Source organism: Platalea leucorodia (assembly GCF_965183815.1).
Source record: "Platalea leucorodia genome assembly, chromosome: 2".
In the NCBI taxonomy this organism is placed as follows: domain Eukaryota; kingdom Metazoa; phylum Chordata; class Aves; order Pelecaniformes; family Threskiornithidae; genus Platalea; species Platalea leucorodia.
The window spans coordinates 99,442,680-99,461,620 of NC_138824.1; the positions used below are offsets into that span (position 1 = coordinate 99,442,680).

At 40.2% G+C, this 18,941-nt stretch overlaps 1 protein-coding gene across 9 annotated transcripts in view; it reads left to right on the forward strand.

Annotated features, from left to right (window-relative positions):
• Nucleotides 1-18,941, forward strand: part of VPS26C (VPS26 endosomal protein sorting factor C) — a 30,833-nt gene that overhangs the window by 4,333 nt on the left and 7,559 nt on the right. For 5 of the 9 annotated variants that reach the window (XR_014227453.1, XM_082304411.1, XM_082304408.1 and 2 more), the window contains exons 2-7: nt 3,362-3,505; nt 4,779-4,928; nt 9,605-9,685; nt 12,239-12,313; nt 17,239-17,389; nt 17,728-17,880. Coding sequence is in view for 8 of the 9 variants with exons in the window: in XM_082304411.1 (XP_082160537.1) it covers nt 3,362-3,505; nt 4,779-4,928; nt 9,605-9,685; nt 12,239-12,313; nt 17,239-17,389; nt 17,728-17,880 (754 nt within the window). In the remaining variant the exon portion in view is untranslated. Of the gene's footprint in view, nt 1-765; nt 1,024-1,292; nt 3,155-3,361; nt 3,506-4,778; nt 4,929-9,604; nt 9,686-12,238; nt 12,314-17,238; nt 17,390-17,727; nt 17,881-18,941 lie in introns of those variants that run through there. The other 4 variants (XM_082304414.1, XM_082304410.1, XM_082304413.1 and 1 more) reach the window with 4 other exon arrangements.

Genomic DNA, 18,941 nt, shown 5'->3' on the forward strand with positions numbered 1-18,941 from the left:
ACTTTTTCTATTGAGTGTGGTCAGTTTCTTTCGAAGTAATCAGAAGAATATGTAGTTAAGATATGCAGGTGGCTTGCCTAGAGGGACAGAGGTGGAAGAAAATGATTGGGAATATTTACTAAACGTGACTTAGGTGAACTTCATGTGAATTTTTAAATTGCCAAATGTTTGCCCTTTGTCACCTTTTGTAAAGGCGAATGCCTGTGATGTGGAAAGTGGAATCCAAAATCAATCTAAGGTGTCTTGTTGGTAACCAACTGACCATGGACTTCCATTCTACCAAAATAATGAAAAGCTTAATCCATAGATGTATAATGGATATCAAATGGAACTAGAGAAATGTTAGGCATTTCTGTATGGCATTAGGTATGATGTCCTCTGCTGTTGTCAATACCTTAAAAAGTGTGACGACAGATTTCAAGTGGTCTTGAAAACCTGCCTTGTGGTTTGTTTGTTATTTTTTCAAAGCTATCTTGCATTTGGAAAAAAAAAAAAAAAAAAAAGATTAGGCTGATTTTTCTTATCAGGGATGCTGTCAAGTGATTAGATACAATCTGAAAATACATACTATCTAGCTAAAATTATTTTTTCTAGCTCCTCAATGTAGCAAACAGACCTGACAATGTAAACAGTCAGGTTGGAATTAGTATATATTTTAACACGAGAAGTAATTTTCCCAACAATTTATGGGACAGTATAGTGTCTACTTTGATCCTTCCAGTCTTTACATAAAGTTTATAGATACCGAATAGCTGTCTAGTTCAGTCAGAAGCCTCGATGTGACTGAGGACTCTCGAGATGAGATTCTGTGCTGTGCGTTATGCACCGTTTCATGTTCTTGATTGAAGATCGTTCCAAATTGTCCTCAGCCAGACTTGGGTAACTTTGCTCCGCAACAAGAGAAACAAGGGATTGTGCTGCTGGATCAGGTGAAGCAGGTGTTCGTCTTAGTCGTGACCTTGAAAGTGACTGAAACTTTGGAAGCGTCAGTCTTCCTGGCAGTTTCATGTGCATATCTGAATGGTAAGGAACTGACAACAGAAAGCTAAAAAGCTTGCTTGGGATCATTAACACGGGACAGTCTTCTCACAAGAACGTTTTGTGTGCAGTTTAGCGTATCTGCCTCACTTCTCTGCTTCACATAACACACTGGCCTTCCTGTGGATGGATACTCTGTTTAGATGAATAATTCTGTGTAGAACTGTGTTAGCTTAGTTCCATCTTGCAAAGTTCTGTCATCACATGGTGAAGCCAGGAGGAGTTCCTAGTAAGGGAGAAGGTAAAAAGTGTGTAAGAGCAACTGATTGTAAGTTACTACATTGTAGTACGTAGGGATTAGTTCCAGTGGTGACTTTCTCTATGCCTTTAGTTTTGTGATGTTAAAGGTAAATGAACCTTCTTTGATATGGACTGAAAACAGTACTTGTTTAGTATTAAGTGATGCTACGTAACTTTTACAAATCGTACATGCTTGCAAATGTTTTGCAAAAGTAAAGTTTTCTCATAACTTGTGTGCTAACTCTAAGTATTTGAATGTCTTGGTAAGCTTATGTTCTTTGATTTGTACTTTCTGGAAGGACAAGTGTACTGACAGCTTTGTATTTACAGGGCACCCTGGTTTTACACAAAAAAGGACAAAGTGACTCTTTTCCAGAAAAGACATAGCTGACTTCCCCCCGACATCAAACAGAAATATAATGTGATTGCATATGAACAGTTTAAGTAAATATTACAGCATCTTTTTCATGATACTTCCCTCTCTGCCACACTACTGACCTTTGAAAGTTTTTGTTAGAAAGTGGTTTTGAGGTGTTTTTTTCATTTCTTAAGAGGCATTGAATGTTACAAGAAAAATTCATATTTAACTTCAAGTCATTCTTCTCCTTTCTGCCCCAAATACATACACCCTTATCGTGTGAAAGTATGTAGGCAATAGCTCTGGAATAGGTTGTTGCTGTGTGGTGGGCGACTGTTCTCATTTATTAAAGCAGTTTATATGTTCAGGACTGTCCTTGCTTCTTATAGTTCAGCTGTACTCATTTTTCAAAGCAATAACCTAATTGCTTGTACTAATTAAAGCCTGTTAGTAAAGCGGTACAGTATTTAGGTCAGCTTTTCTTCACTGTCCTTTTGTGCTTGTGCCTCCTGTTCCTGGCATTTCCCAGTTGCTGCAGGTCCTCTTTTCAGACTTGCAGCCTGTCAGCCTTCGTTGCGATGCTTGATGTTCTACTGCTGTCCTGTTCAGCTTTAAGCCGCCTGACCCATTTTCTATATTGTCATCCTATACCACCAGTAAAGACAAAAGGCTGGCAAAACTCAAATAGCGTCTGCCAGAGATGTACATAACTAGACTGGTTTTAACTGGTCGAGTATAGAGCGGGCAGTCTGAATTATCCCTTGGTTGGAGTGATCTGTAGTTTGGTGTCTAGTTTGCAAGCCTGGTGAAGGTGCAGAGAGCATTACCATGGAGCAGAAGAGAAGGTTAGCCCCAAGAAAATTTCTTCAGGTTCTCAAATCACTTGCTGCTGTTTCCAGATGTGTATGAATGTTTGGCGTGGAACTCCGGATTGGAGTGGATTCTCTTGTAGGAGAGGGGAAGGGTAAACTATGGGGTATGTAAAATGAACTGTGCGTTGCTGACCTGCAGTTAATCTTTTTTTCAGTGTTAGAACTTCTAAGTTGGTACTTCCAAGATGCGGTGTTCTTGTGCAAATACAATTTTGTAGACGAAACATTCTTAGTGGGTTAAGTGACGCATCTCTTGAGTCATACAACTTGTGCCTTCAATTCAGATACACTTTTAAACTATTTCCCATGTAGCATGGAATTTGCTTGTGTAGCAGAACAACTATTTATTTATTCATTTATTTATTTTAGAACTATTCTGCTCCACTCTTGAGGTGAGTCTTATCCTCAGCTTGGCCATCGCTTTTACAGTTATGCCTTCTCTTCCATCCCCCACGGCTGACCATCCCATTCTTCATATAAAAATTCCTCCTGGGATTTCATTCTAACATGCAAAATGGAACTTGTCCGTTACCAGCGGACCTGATAGCTGATTATGAGGATATTTTTCATCTTCCTGGAGAGGAAAATCTTGAAACTTTGAAAAGACATTGAAGCTCGGATTAGTACTTCTGCAAGGAGGAGGAAAGTATTTCTAAAGAAAACAAACTAGAAGTACAGAGGTCTCTTCCTCACGTTGCTTTCATTATCAGTATTTGTCTTTTCTGACAAGGTTAGACTGTTCTCTGGGAACAGTTTTCTTGAGTTTGAAAATCAGTTAGCATGCTCTCTGAGTAACAGCTATAGAAGAAATTTATTTAAACAATTTTTTTCATGTTGTCTTTCCTCCTATTAGGAAGTTCTTTCTGGAGTCGTGGTCATAACAAGTAAGGACACAGTCCAGCACCAAGGTATCTCGTTAACAATGGAAGGATCAGTAAATCTGCAGCTTAGTGCCAAAAGTGTGGGTGTGTTCGAAGCTTTCTATAATTCTGTCAAGGTAAGACCTGTGCAGGTTAATATTTTTAGCACAAAACCTTTGTCTCTCTTCTCAAATTACATCTTTCCTTAATGGCTCTCAGGTAGTTATAGCGCTTCATGGTATGTAAATGATAGAAAGCAGAGAAATGCTCAGTATTATCTGGTGATATGTGATGACATTTTGGGGGAAGAACATGCACTGATTGGAGAGCTTTCTTTAGGGCTGAAATACAGTAACATAAATAGTATGGTTACTGAACGATGCGTTGAAGGACCGTGATTTAAAGAAAAATAATAAATTGTGTGAATTTTTTTTAAAGTGACTGGGTTTAATTGTACTTTTGTGCCAAATCCGTCACTATGACAATAGTTTCTACAGAGGCCATAGAGGTTGTGTGTTACTAGGCATGACACAGGACCTGCACAGATTCTTCTGTGGAATAGGAGGCTGTGCACGGACTGTTTTGACTATGGAGCTCCTGGAGGGCCTCTGCTGCTCTCCAGGTTTGGAAGTGTGGGGTTTGGAATCCAGCAGGGCAAGTTATCTCAGGGTCCACACAAACATGGCTGTACTGACTGATGCAAGGCTGGCTCTTACTAGAGGCAGTATAGCTACATTTGCAAAACAGTTAAGTTAGGATAGCCTCGGTGCAGGGTCTTTTAAGGTCGTCTTTTGTATCATAGTTAATTTGTTTTCAGTACAAATAATCTGCTCATGAATGACTGAAAACCAGAAAAAACAGTAGAAGTAATAGATTTTCTTATTCCTGTCTAGTAGAGGGAAAATAATAATAAAACTCCAGAGAGAAAAGAAGTGTAATCTTCAAGCAGGCTGCCGCAGTCAAATCATAGTTAACCATTGTTCCAGTGGGAGACTAGCCCTAAATATAGATCTTCAAAGTGGGAAAGGGCCGGGGAGAAGGTAGGGGCGAATGGCTAACTGCTCAACTGGCACACGTACCTGTTGATTCCTGCTGCTACTATTAAGGGTAATAATTTAGAAAATGGAACTCTGCTTTCCAAAGCGCTTGAGACTCTGCTGTTTAGCTCTCTAAATATGTTTGGTCCTTAGTATGATACAACCATAAAATAGATCACAAATTGTTTTCTTGAGGAAAGCATTCGTGATGTTTCTTTTCATTGTAAGACTGGAGAGCTGTGTGTCGTGAAGAAATACCTGAGTTTCTGGAAATTCAGGAAGTCAATTAGAGTTTAGTGGATGTTTTTGGTTCTTGAAATGATGGGGCTGTCACTCTGCTTCAACCTAAACCTCTTAATATTTATCTTTGCAGCCTATTCAAATTATCAACAGCACAATTGACATGGTAAAACCAGGGAAACTTCCGAGTGGCAAGACAGAAATTCCATTTGAATTTCCATTGCATATGAAGGGGAACAAAGTTCTGTATGAGACGTATCATGGTGTCTTTGTTAATATTCAGGTAAGGCAGTCATATCTGTAAAGAAAATCTGAACTTTTGTTATCTGCAGAATGTATTCTAAAGCATCTCTTATGCCATGGAAGCAGAGGATAAAGTTTTGTGATAAAGTTTTCTTTTCTCAATTTGAAGAATGAGCAGAAAGCTAAAGATCCTTTGAAGTAAGTAGCTTTTAAGCTTCCCTTTACTAATATAGCATTATACTGGTGTGTACTGTATTTTCTACATATAACTTAAGATTAAAATTCAAGATACATGTTAGCCTTTTAAGTACTGGTTTGTCGGTAGTTTCTAGTTGCCTTTTTCAGTTCCAGTTTCTAGGAGTCAACACTTTTGACAGGTAGTAACACTTCTTAAATGTGGCAAAGGAACCATCCTGAGATCTCAAAAATCCCATGAATATTATGTTGCTTTTAAAAAATCGTTGTGATGTCTGTTCCCTTTTCTTTTCCAGAAAGTTTAAGCTTTTCATTAGAAATAGTTGATGGTAATGAAATTTATCAGATGTAACGTGGGATGTACAAGAGAGAATTAAAAGCATACTGGAAAGAGAGGCTTTGGTTTGCAAAAGGATAAAATGTATTTTCTACACTTGTTAAACCTTGTACAGTTCTCTTACAGGGTAGTGCTTTCATCTAGTTTTGATTTTATTGTGAAAGAAGTTGCATTTACCACTTTGTAGATAATCTATGTAGTAGTACATACCCAGCTACGAGTTTGTGTACTGTTAACCTAGTACCAGTGAGACTTTGTCAGCACAGTAGACAACCAATTACTGCTAATAATAATTAAATATTAAAAATGAAGTGTACTGACTTACCAGATCCATTTTAAGACACAGGGGTAAATCCTACAGGAGCAAAGCTGTTCAGAGTCTGTTTTCCTGCATTCATTTGTGAGAAGCATCCTCTAACCAGAGGAAGTCTTTCTATCACTTAGTGTTTCAGGCCTTCCATATGGAGTAAATCTTTAAAGAATGATGGCATAAACAGAACATTAACAAGATATCTTGCCTGAAATACCTTGTCAGAACTACTGTAACATATATCTGATCCCTCCTTATGTTGTAGACAGCTACATCCATTCCCTTCATGAAAAAAGACTGCACCACATTGTCCGTTTGTTCAAAACAAATGTGGCTGTGTGATCTCATAATGAAGACTCAAACCAAAGTGTTGAGAGCTTGTAGCATCTTCAAAAAACACTAATTGTTTGCTTTCTTGTGGAGATGAGTAGTAACATTTCCTGCCCAAATCTGTGTGTACTACGTGTTTGTAACAGAATCTTGTGGAAACACAATTTTGAAATCTGGCCTTTTTTGGTTAAAAATTGTCTTAGCATAGGTGGGTTGGTTTGTTTGGGGTTGGTTTTTTTTGAGGGAAAGTCTTTCTTCAGCCATTTCTTGAATGTAAATATTGTGTTAGACAATGCTTTTTCTTACTGAGGAGTGTTTTTTTGGTTTTGTTTTGGTTTTTTTCTGTCTTTAAGGAAGAAGTTGAAGGAGCCACTAAATGCAAAAATTTTCTGACTAGTGCTGATGAAGAATTACTGGGTTGTAAAATTTTTTTTCCCCACTTGTAGCTCATTGATGAGAGTATTGGATTTGATGACAAAGTATAAAACTGTTAGCTATTTAGCTGAACAGGAAGTCTTATATGACAGTCTGGGATTTAAAAAAACCCAAACAAACAAACCAAAAACCCACAAAAAAAACCCCACCTACTAGCCTATCAGAAGTAACTAAAAGAAAAATTCCCTTGTTTTTTGTCTACATTCAGATGTTTTTTTAAGTACTTCCCGTATTTTTTTTTCAGTCTTGGCTTTCTTCCTAATGTAACATCTGTTGTTTGTGGTAGGTATGTAAAAAATGGTGCAAAACTGGTTGAGTTGCTTTCCATAATCCAGATAACTTGCCTACGATCAATATCATTTGTTTTAAGGTATACTTTAATGGTGAATATTTGTTTTGTTTTGTCCTTCCCTCTCTTATCCACATAGCTTCTCTTTACGAGCTGGGGATAAAATGTAATTAAAAGGTTAATCATTAGATTTCAGCCAACCTTTGAGAGTCCTGCTCTCCTGAAGAAGAAAATGTAGTCTCTCCCAAGGTTATTTAAGGTGCACTGATACCTTATAAAACAGATACATAGATATAAACTGGGGAATGTTAAGTCTGTTTAGAAAGTCAGGCTTGAACTGCTTAAAAATACTTTGCTAGTTTTAAATAAATAGAAGGAAAGAGTTCATTTGCTTCTAACATGTTTATATTTGTTCTCTATCCAAGTCAAGAAATGGAAAAATGGGTGACAAACAACATACCACCTACTTATTTTTTTCCTTTGAGCAGCTAAAGGTGCTGTTTAAGAAACACTTCCTAGACCTCTGTCCAACTCCTGTGCAGTTTAAAAGCCAGCCTCTATTTCTTGAACTAGGTATTAGTATGTTAGCTGGGGGTTCAGTATCAAGATTCAAGTCTCTCTTCTCATGCAGAGACCTTCTAATTAGACACTGATGGGGAGGCTGTGGGCCAGATCGCAAAGCCTGCGTGGTCCTGCTGTCTCATTGCACTGCGTTCCCTGGTCTGAGTGAAGTGTAGTGCAGTAATAGAAGGTTTGATCAACAGTCATCAGCTTCAGTGGAAACCATAGTCTGTGATGGGGAGAGAGATACGCTCCCTGGTCTTGTTCTTGCACGCATATTCAGGTTATGTGCAGAGACACACCATCATCTAGAAGTTATGAAGCTGACTCCCTAGTCTTAGTGCACCTGTTTTTGCCGATTCCTCATCTGTAGAGAAGGAACTAAAAACAAAACAACAAAAAACCCACCCCAACAAATTCCCTATCTTGTAAGGACATTGAAAGGCTATGTTATAGATACTGAAGTGTATGATTACTGTGATAACCAAGGTCATGCTATTTTTCAGTCATTGGTTTATGGCTCCCTTTTCAGGGGAGAAAGGGGAGGAAATGGCTCACGGCTTGGATAAGTGCACTTATGCTGGGTTAAAATCTGGCTGGACGGCCGAGCCAAGAGAGTGGTGGTGAATGGAGTCAAATTCAGTTGGCGGCCGGCCACAAGTGATGTTCCCCAGGGCTCAGTGTTGGGTCCGGTCCTGTTCAATATCTTTATCGATGATCTGGATGAGGGAATTGAGTGCACCCTCAGTAAGTTTGCAGATGACACCAAGTTGGGCGGGAGTGTTGATCTGCTGGAGGGTAGGAAGGTCCTACAGAGGGACCTGGACAGGCTGGATCATTGGGCCGGGGCCAACTGTATGAGGTTCAACAAGGTTAAAAGTGCCATGTCCTGCACTTGGATCGCAACAACCCCATGCAACGCTACAGGCCTGGGGAGGAGTGGCTGGAGAGCTGCCTGGTGGAAAAGGACCTGGGGGTGTTAGCTGACAGCCAGTGGAATATGAACTGGCAGTGTGCCCAGGTGGCCAAGAAGGCCAATGGCATCCTGGCTTGTATCAAGAATAGTGTGGCCAGCAGGACCAGGGAGGTGATAGTGCCCCTGTACTCGGCACTGGTGAGGCCGCACCTCGAGCACTGTGTTCAGTTTTGGGCCCCTCACTACAAGAAGGACATCGAGGTGCTGGAGCGTGTCCAGAGAAGGGGAACGAAGCTGGTGAAGGGTCTAGAGCACAAGTCTTATGAGGAGCGGCTGAGGGAGCTGGGGTTGTTTAGTCTGGAGAAGAGGAGGCTGAGGGGAGACCTTATCACTCTCTACGACTACCTGAAAGGAGGTTGTAACGAGGTGGGGGCTAGTCTCTTCTCTCTAGTAACGAGTGATAGGACGAGAGGAAACAGCTTCAAGCTGTGCCAGGGGAGGTTTAGGTTGGATATTAGGACAAAATTCTACACTGAAAGGGCAGTCAGGCACTGGAACAGGCTGCCCAGGGAAGTGGTTGAGTCCCCATCCCTGGAGGTATTTAAAAGACGGGTAGAGGTGGTGCTTGAGGACGTGGTTTAGTGGTGGACTTGGCAGTGCTAGGTTAACAGTTGGACTCAATGATCTTAAGGGTCTTTTCCAACCTTAACGATTCCATGATTCTATGAAATCATCAGTAAGTTTTTGAACAGCAAACAGCAAAATTAACCTTGTTGCCTGACTTTACTGCACGCTGCTGCTTTTAAGTTCAGCTATATGGTTAAAGACAGTTCCCCATTAACTATGCATGCAACTGTTACCACTGTTAAATTCAGTCTTACAATAAATTTAAAATTAGAGGGGCTGTGAATATATCTTATTGATAATCACTTATCCAAAGTATCGTGAAAAGCAATACCGTAATCACTTCTAACTGAATGTAATTTGAGTGTGGAAGCCATACAAGAACACTGCTCTGTGTCAGTGAATTAGTCCCTCAATCTCATACGTTTTTACATAACGCAGAAGATAGGGAAAGCATTTGCAAATGGCAATGAGGCTGTAAACACAAAGAAAAATCAGCTTTCATTTGGGAGCATCTAAAATCGTTGTATACCTCTTATCTCCTTCCCCTCTCGTCATCACTGGTATGTATGTTGCCTACTTATGTGTTCTAAACAATGCCTTAAATATTAATAACAGTAACGTTCTGCACATATGCAATAAAAAGATGAAAAGTTGAGAGACAGAGGAAATCTTAACTAAGGCTCTCTTCTTTTTCTCTGCCATCCTGTTCTTGCCAGTATACCCTACGGTGTGATATGCGACGTTCTCTGCTGGCAAAAGACCTAACTAAGACTTGCGAATTCATTGTCCACTCACTGGTAAGTGTGGTTTGTATTAACTGTCCAAAGTGAGATTTCCCCACCCGGCCACTTTTAAGTGAAGTTTGGCTGCAAGGTTAGAAAAGCAAGTAAAACCATGTAATTTGTAATAGCAACACACGGGATATGTATGAATAAAGAAAGTTAGCCTCAAAACAAAAACATCCAGAAGAGCTAGGGTGTCGGTTGCTTCTGATTAGAGTAACACATCACTTTCTTCATTTAAAGAAAATAGTACAAAGAGGATTTGGATTATAAGATGTTTTTATACTGCACTGAGTTTATTCTCTTATTCATCCCTTCAGTTCTGAAACAATGGTGTGGTTAGATAAATATTATGGTGTTCTTCTAAACAGTGTTTCAGGTTGGTTGAGCATTTCTTAGCCAAAGGTTCCAGGCACGCACAATGCCTGTCCTAGAAATGGGAGTTTGTTGGTGAAGAGAAAATACCTGATTTCTCTTCTTTAGATGACTAATTATGATTTAGAGCCCTGACTCAAAGTATCAAAGCTGGGACTGCATCAAGTTGGAAATAAGAAGCTTGTCAGTTTAATCACCTTTGCTCTTAAGTAAGCCCATGGATGGCAATATGCGAAGACAACTAGGTTAACAAATATCCACATCCTGTGGCTGGCAACATGGAGGCAGCCTTTCTCCTGTGGAGATATCATTGTGGGATGAGATTTGACTGTCTCACAAGAAATGCTTTGCTGCTTGTTATCTCAAGTTCCTGTATCGGACTGGGTTTTAGTTTATATTAACTGTACGTGTGTCCAGAGCATCTGATGTAAGTACAGACTGTGCAGACCTAATTAAGTATCTTATTTTCCACCCACAACTTGCTAGAACATACTGTTTGTATCAGTCCTTTGAACTCTAACAGGACAATGAAGTATTAGACTCTTTTGTCTTACTTATGAATAATGGTGGAAATATGTTATTTTAGTTCTATAGTACCTTTTTTAAAGATTTAGTACCTTTTTTAAAGATTTAGCTAGGTGCTATAAAGAAATTTCCTGTTGATAAGATTTCATTATTTTCTAAAATACTTTATGCTACATTTTATTGGTCCATTATTACATTATAAGTAAGCCACACTTGTCAAAATAGTGAACAAATTACATATTATGCAGTTTCCAGGTTTTCTTTCTTGTTCCCACTACAGCACTTCTTAGATCACAAGTCAGTAAATCATGAATCTCTCAGTCAGGGTGAATTAATGAGGTTTTACTGAACATATAATTCTCACTGTCAGTGCTCAATGTACCATTTCCCTTAACCTTATTCTTTGCCAGAATTTGTCATTTATGGGAAAATACAGTCCATCTTTTGCTAATATTTTCCATCTTGCAACTGGGCAGCAGAAGCTATTTTGAATTCTTAAGTAGTGAGGGTAGATCCTAACCAAGAATTTAAGTTAAGCTCAGTGGTGGTGGTGTGCTCTGCCAACTCTCGGTTGCATACAGTTGGGTCTCTCATAATTGATGCTGCGCTGGCCACTTATTCTAAATATGTAGGGAAAAGACAGTGCACCTCACTGAGATAAGGATGGAGAGAGAGGCTGGTGAATGGCAAGTGAAGCTTGCCTTCCTGATGCAGAGCACAGGCTGCCATCTCGGCAGAGCTCAGGGCCCATTCAGCCACTTACGGAAGGACTTAACTTCTTGGGTTTGTGATAAATGGTGTAAATAGATACTGAAGAACTATAATAATGTGCCCCCAACATTGCTTCTCCAGTGTGGAAAGCTAACTTGGACCAAGTTTTGTTTATTGTACAGTTAAAGAAGATGGAATGCTAAGGCCATTAAATCAGTGCTACACTAGATTCCATCAGCTGAGGATCTCCTAGTAATATGAGGATGGCTTAGGAGACCTGAGCTGTTATTGAAAGGGCAGCGGAAAGAGTTCAAAATGCTCAGAGATAACAAGAGGGAGGGAGAGTTTATAAAGCGTGTGTGAAGCAATGGAGCAAGTTCATTTATAATCTCCCTCTCTCTCCCCTGCCCAAATTTACTAAGTATTAAAAATGAAAGGAAACATTGCAAGTGACACATTATTTGACCCTAATTATTTGTAAATACAGAAATGTGAAATATAACTTTTTTCTATAGCATACCGTATGCTTCAGCTAGGTAATATTTTTCTTCTTTTCCAGGTGGTTTAGAGCAGCCAACCACATGTTTTGTTTTTGTTTTCCTTTTTTTTTTCAGCGTAGGTAGAGCTTATGCCAAAAACAAAAACTTGCAAATGGAGAGCTTGTTGTGGTTTATTGCAATGGCAAACACAAAGTAACCAAAAATTGACACAGTTCTGTTTCTATAGTTCAGATTTGTGATGCGTTTTGACTTGTATTTAGACAATATCATAATGTTATTTAATAACATAGTCAGGAAGTCTCATGTTTTTTATTACATAGATGCATACTTTCAGTATGAAGACAATCCTGAAAACTAACATGTCCAACAGTTGCTTGACTTTGTTGTCTTTTTCTAGTATTCTCTGTGTGTGTTTTGTAAATCATAGTTTACAGCTTAACTCTTTCATTACATGTAGTCACAGAAAGGGAAACTGATGCCAAGCCCAGTAGACTTCACAATTACTCCTGAAACTTTGCAAAATGTTAAAGAGGTAAGGGTTTTCTTATTATTTTATTTTAAATGTCATGCTTGTATGATTCTGTGTGAGAATGAGAGGAATTATTAAATGCTGCCCTGCAGATAATAACCTTTTTTTTTCTTCCTTTTCTCCTTTTTTACTTTTGTAAGCAATAAAGTGATCTCTTGTGATAGTGGTGACTAATATAAGGTGGAAATTTGTTCAGTAACGGTTAAACATTTTTATCATTTTTCTGAGCGAAAGATGGCAGTGAGGCAAGGGAAAACATTCTATACCACGTGTAGCAAAAATCCTTTAAAATGTATATTTTGATCCTTGGTTATGCCTTTTTTTACAGCCCCATGTGGCTTTGGGAAGCCTGTATGAACAGTAGTAGCTGTCTTGGTCACTTAACTTTCTGAACACTTGTTTCGGTTTGTCCACTGAAATCTGTTTTTCCAGATTTTCCTGTTGTGCTCCTTTTGTTAATAAGACTCCTTTCCTGCTTTAGGTCTCCCTTCTGCATCCCAAATTTGTCTTCCATTGCTCTTAGTCCCAGACTTCTGAATTCCACCTGTTTCTCAAAACAGACCTCTTAATCAGCTGTTTGGTTGTTTCATGCTATTGTTGACCTTATTCTACATATTCACAGAATCATTGTGGTTGGAAGGGGCCTCTGGAGGTTGGTTCATCCAGCCCCTGTGCTCAGAGCAGAGTCATCTAGAGCAGGTTGCTCAGGGCCATGTATAGTCAAGCCTTCAATATCTCAAAGGATGGAGACTTGCAACCACAGTGTTACAGTGTTTGACCACCCTCACAGGATTAAGAAACGAATAAATAAAAAATTTAAGTTATTTCATTTATTTTGATTTGTTCCCATAGCCTCTTGTACTTTCACTGCATACCACTGAGAGGAGTATGACTCCATCTTCTTTTCTCCCTCCCATCATGTATTTATACATATTGATAAGATCCCCGTGAGCCTTCTGTTCTGCAGGGTGAACAATCCCAGCTCTCAGCCTCCTCTTGTATGTCATGTGCTCTTAACCATCTTCATGGCCAAACCCGGCAAATGCTGAACTTGCTCCAGTAAGTCTGTGTTTCACGTACCGCGAAGTCCTGAATTGGAGAGACTGTCCCCAGTTTTGTCTCCCCAGTGCTGAAAAGGTGGGGAGAATCACCTCCCTCAACCTGTTGGCAACACTTTCTAATGCAGCTCAGGATGCTGTGGGCCCATTTGTGCAGCCTGTTGAGGCCCCTGTGAAGGGCAGCGCAGCGATCTGGTTCACCAGCCACTCCTTCCAGTCTTGTATTATCTGCAGACTTGCTGAGGATGCACTCTGTCCCATCATCCAAGCCATCATCGAGATGTGAAGTAATACTGTCTCCAATGTTGACCCCAGACACTGGTGTACACCACTAGTGACTGGCCTTCCGCTGGACTTTGTGCTACTGATCACAGACCTTTGAGTCCAGCAGTTCAGGCTGTTCTCAGTCCACCTTGGTGTCTAATCCGTACAGCTATTCTGTACTCCATCAGTTTGTCAGTGAGGTTCTTAGGAGAAACAGTATCAAAACTAGCGCTGAAGCCAGCATAAACAGTATCCACTGCTCTCCGCTTGTCCACCAAGTTAGGAATTTCATCGTAGAAGGCTATCAGGTTGGTTAAGTATGATTTCGCTTTCATAAATGCGTGCTGACTGCTTCCAGTCACTTTCTTGTCCTTTGTATGTTTGGAAATGGCTTCTGGCGTTATTTGCTCCATTGCTTTCCCAGGGATTGAAGCAAGGCTGATGAGCTTATGGTTCCTTGGATCTTCTCAACTGAGGATAAGATTGACGTTTACTGTTGTCCATTTCTCAGGAATGTTCTTTGTTCATGACAGCCTTTCAAAGATAATCGAGATGGGTCTCACGGTGACATGGGTCAGCTTCCTCAGCACTTGTGGGTGCGTCCCATCAGGTCCCATGGACTTGTGTACATCCAGTCTGTTTAAATGTTCTGTAACCTGCTCCTACTCTACCAAGGATAACTCTTCCTTGCTCCAGACTTTCCCTGTGGTTGCAGGGGCCTGGGATTCCTGAAGGCGAATCTTATCAGTAGAGTCCGAGGCAGAGAAGACATAAGTACCTCTGTCTTTTTCATGTCTTTTGTCACTAGGTCATGTAGTAGCAGCCTGACATTTACCCTCGTCTTCCTTTTGCAGCTGATGGACTTGTAGATGCCCCTTTTTGTTGCCTTTCGTGTCTCTTGATTTAACTCCAGGTGGGCTTTGGCTTTCCGAAAACCATCCCTGCACACTTGAATAGTGTTTTTATGTTCCTCCTGGGTCACCTGACCCTACTTCCATCTTTTGTCTACTTCCTTTTTATGATTTTATCAGTAGCATCTTGTTCATCCATGCAGGTCTCTTCCTACCTTTGCTTGACTTTCTGCAGGTTGGAGTAGACCATTCTTGAGCATGGAGGAGGTGATTCTAGAAAACCAACCAGCTGTCATGGCTGAACTCTACATCCAGCTGAGTTAGAGGATGAGCAGGTTGTGTCCAGCAGCCTCTCATGTCTCTCGAGACTGCTGCACACTGAAAGCATATGTTTTTCCAAATATAAGGATATAATAACTATTCTTGGTGGTAAAATTACTTTTGAAACTACTGCTAAATACTAAGCTCTCAGCAGTCTGCTACTCCTGTAAACCATGTTTCCATATAAATTATTTTCTCTTTCTTCTTTCTCTTCTGTGTCTTGATACTCTACTCATTGGCTTAGCAAAGACTCAGTGGTGTACATCATGAGAAAGTCCTGTCCATTAAAAGCTCTTTAAATTTAATAGCAGACTTTACGCCTTTCTCTTTCAAGTACATAACCACAAAAGTGGGTTGTAAAACTTCTGACATCTCTGATCCTGTGTATCTTGGTATTTAATTGTGGAGCTGTCTAAAGAATGGTATTGAATGTGCATGATAGCACAAGCAGTGGCTTTTTTTTTTTTTTTTTTAAATATTCCTCTCCCTGTTTCAGAAAAATGTATGGGTCTGAAGTGACTGACTGGTGGACAGGTAGAAAAAGTCACTGTTTTGGTATATTAAAAATATTAAAATTTCAATTCTCTGCTTGTCTGGAGATTGTGATTGAACTATAATTTCTGGTAGGCTACTAGAAAACTGATTAGGAGGTTTGCAGTAGCCAAGCAAAGCACAAAGAGGTTAGGTGAAAAACCAGAATAGATTTGCTTGTATGTTCTTGATTCTCAGTTTTGGGGGATTATGAAATAGAGTGTAAATGATAGGTCCTATGAGAGTAGACGTAGCTAGGATTAAGATATGGAGAGTACTGACAAGAGTAGTAAGGGTCTAGGGGAAATATACCTTTAAAAACCCACATCTCGTAGACTAGGATTGAGGCAAATGGCCTCGAGTTCTTGTTCCATAAGTTCTCTGTCTCTTAGATTCCTGATGACTATACTTAAGGGGATCTATGTGACGTCCCCGTGAAGCAGGGGAGCAACTCTGTGTTTCCTAATAGTGGTGATGAGAAGAACCTGCGAGGGATCATACAATACAAAAAGCATTTTATTAATACATTATTAGGACTCAGTATTTCATAGGGTGGTTTTGTCAGGGATGTAACTTCTGTTATTTAAGTTAGGAGAAAATACCCACGTGAGGTCATGTTTACTAAATACATGAAAATTCCGCTCTCTTTATTTCCCCCCAAGATTTGTTTTGAGTGGAACAGCTAAATTCTGCAGAGGTGTTGGGTATCTGAGTGAAACAGTCTAAACAATAGCTGAGGAGAACTTTTCTGCCATTGCTACTGGCAGCCAGCACTAAGCAGCGAAACAAACAGATTGGGAGGAAAAAAAGTTTGCGACAAGAGAGTTGGTTTGGAAGAAGGGAAAATCAGTTACATGGGCAAGGAAATCCGACGCCACAAGCAAGCGTGAGCAGATGATTGGAAGGTAGGGGCTAACATCAAAGATGTCAGTAATGAAAAATTAAGGAGGGAGAGAAGAAAAAGGCTTTTGAAGGGAGGGGAAGGTTAGAGCGGGATGCTCAAGGAGTTTGAATAAAGTTGGATGGTGAAGATAGGAGCTGAAGATGTGGGTAAACTTGACTGTTTCAGTATGCCTCCTGCCAGAACTTGAAATGTAACTGGAGCTGCTGGCATATGAGGTTCTCTGCTGGCAGTGGGTGTCCGTGATGCCGGCTGGCCTGAAAAAGGGGAGGGCAGGGGGAGCAAAACCCCTGCTCTGGTCTTTTATGGAAAGTGATTTATAGACTGTCCTCCTCGATCAGCTATTCTTAACTGCTCCTCTTTTAAAAAGTAGGAAATGTGCTTGCTGTTAAAGTTTTAAAAGTGTGATCCTGTATTCAAAGTAAGGTCTTTATTAATTGTCCTTAACTCGTGTCTTGGTACATAAGCAGTGTGCTACATCTTGCATTAAACGAAGATTTTTAAATGCCTGTCTTCCCTCCCAATAGCGACCGTGAGATGTAAAAACGGTGGGAAAATCACTGAAATGATAGGCTACGTTGTAATCCATAACAAAATGGGACGAGAACACAGTTCTCTAGAGCACCACCAGCTGATTTAACTGGACCGTCCTGTTAGTTGCTGCCAGCCTGCCTCCTTCACCATGCGGTTCCCGACTTCTGGATTAATTCTAATAGCTGAGTTTGGCCAGTTCATCCCAGGAAAAGTGCTCCTGTGGATGGAACGAGGAGGGGGGAGGGTAGTAAAAGTTACCTTAATGCATCTGTGTAAGGATGCATATTTAGAGAGTTATATTATTTAAGTTACTTGAGGCATTTCTGAACTTTTGAGTTAACTTTGCAACTTTGGGGGATTTCCTATCTCCTTTGAGAACTGTCTCTCTGTAAAGTATTTTTTTCTTAGTCTGCTCTTACAGTTGTGTCTTTTTGGTGTGGTTTATTTTTTTCCCTCCCATCCTTTCAGAGAGCTTCACTTCCAAAATTTCTCATCAGAGGTCATCTCAGTTCTACAAACTGTATCATTACACAGCCACTAACAGGGGAGCTGGTAGTGGAGAACGCAGAGGCTGCAGTCAAAAGCATTGAGCTGCAGTTAGTACGCGTGGAAACCTGTGGTAAGGTTCTCTGTAAATGGAATGCATAGTAATTACCGCTTGTACTCTTTCAGCTTAAATATGAAAGACTGTCAAAAGCCATACAGTTAAAAAGACTTGGGAAAAATCGTTTTGCGCTTTAGATGGAACAGTCTAAACATTAACTTAAATAATCTCTGCAATCCTTAACTCAGTCCTAATGTGAAAACTTGGAGGTCAAAGGGCAAAATGTTTTGCACAAACATATTCCCCCCCCCCCCCCCCAACCCCAATGTATCTTTGTTTCAAATTTTGGCCGCTGCTTTCTCTTCTCTCTTTCCCATCCCCTGCCCTCCCTCTGAATTTCCCGCTTCCCCCAGGGTGTGCGGAAGGTTACGCCAGAGATGCCACAGAGGTACAGAATATTCAGATCGCTGACGGGGATGTCTGCCGGGGCCTACCGATTCCTATCTACATGGTGTTTCCCAGGTTGTTCACCTGCCCTACCCTGGAAACAACAAACTTCAAAGTTGGTAAGTGCGTAGGACTTTATGCTGTGTTGGCGCCTTTCATCCGAGATAAGTTTCTAGTTTCACGTTAGCTTCTGGCAGGTAACGGGATAAATCGCTGTCGGCACTGCAAGAAGAACCAAGGACGCACATCTGTTTCCCTGTAGAGGTTTCCTGAATAGGATTGCAGTCTGCTGTATTTCATGTAGACTGAGAGAATACAGCCCCAATACTTCTAACTAAAAACAGTCGTGCAACTATTAAGCTACTTCTGACTAATAGAATTATATGGTAAAGGGACAGGAGAAGCAGTGCCAAAAAGTTTTCTGCCAAAAAAATTACATGTGATTAAACACTTGAGTAATAGCCCAAGAATAAAATGCCAAGATGACCCCTTCCTTCTTTTCGTCACCACCAAGAACCCCTCTTTCCATTCCCCCTCCTTCTTGTTTCCCCTTCTCCTGCTGCACAGACTCAGAAGCAGAAAAAGTCAGGTTAGGCTGTATGTGACTTTGCTTTTCTTGATCTACAGCAGCTGCTTCTTCCTGCTTATTGTTGCCAAAATCCAATGTTTTCATTAACAAACACCTGAAGTTTAGGGTTTTCCTCACTTTTTCAAATAATTACTGCAAAAATGCTCTTTGCTAGCTTGTTTTTCTTCCCTTCATCTTGCTGGAATCCGTTGGTTGTTCTTTTTTTTTTATTGTATCACATTGAAGCTACAAGTCCCTGCCTTTAGGATCCTTCCCAACTGAAGCCCCTCCTACTTTTCTGCTGTGTATCTTGGGCAAATGTGCACAACTGATTTTTCAGCTTTGCCTACCTGTTTATCTGTTCCCCCAAGAGCATTTTTGCACCTGATGTGTACAGCGATTTTCCCCAAAATAATATTCTTCTCTACTTTTTGCCATTTCTAGCTATTGAATAGTAATTTGCAGTGACAAATGGCTACTGTTAGTATCTACTTTTATTTATAAGAACAGTCTTAATATAGTTAGAAGATTCTAAAAAAGGACAGTTGTTTTCAGTTTATGTTGATCTCTGGTTCCCTCCATTTATTAACTCTACCTGACTTTTTGTAATCT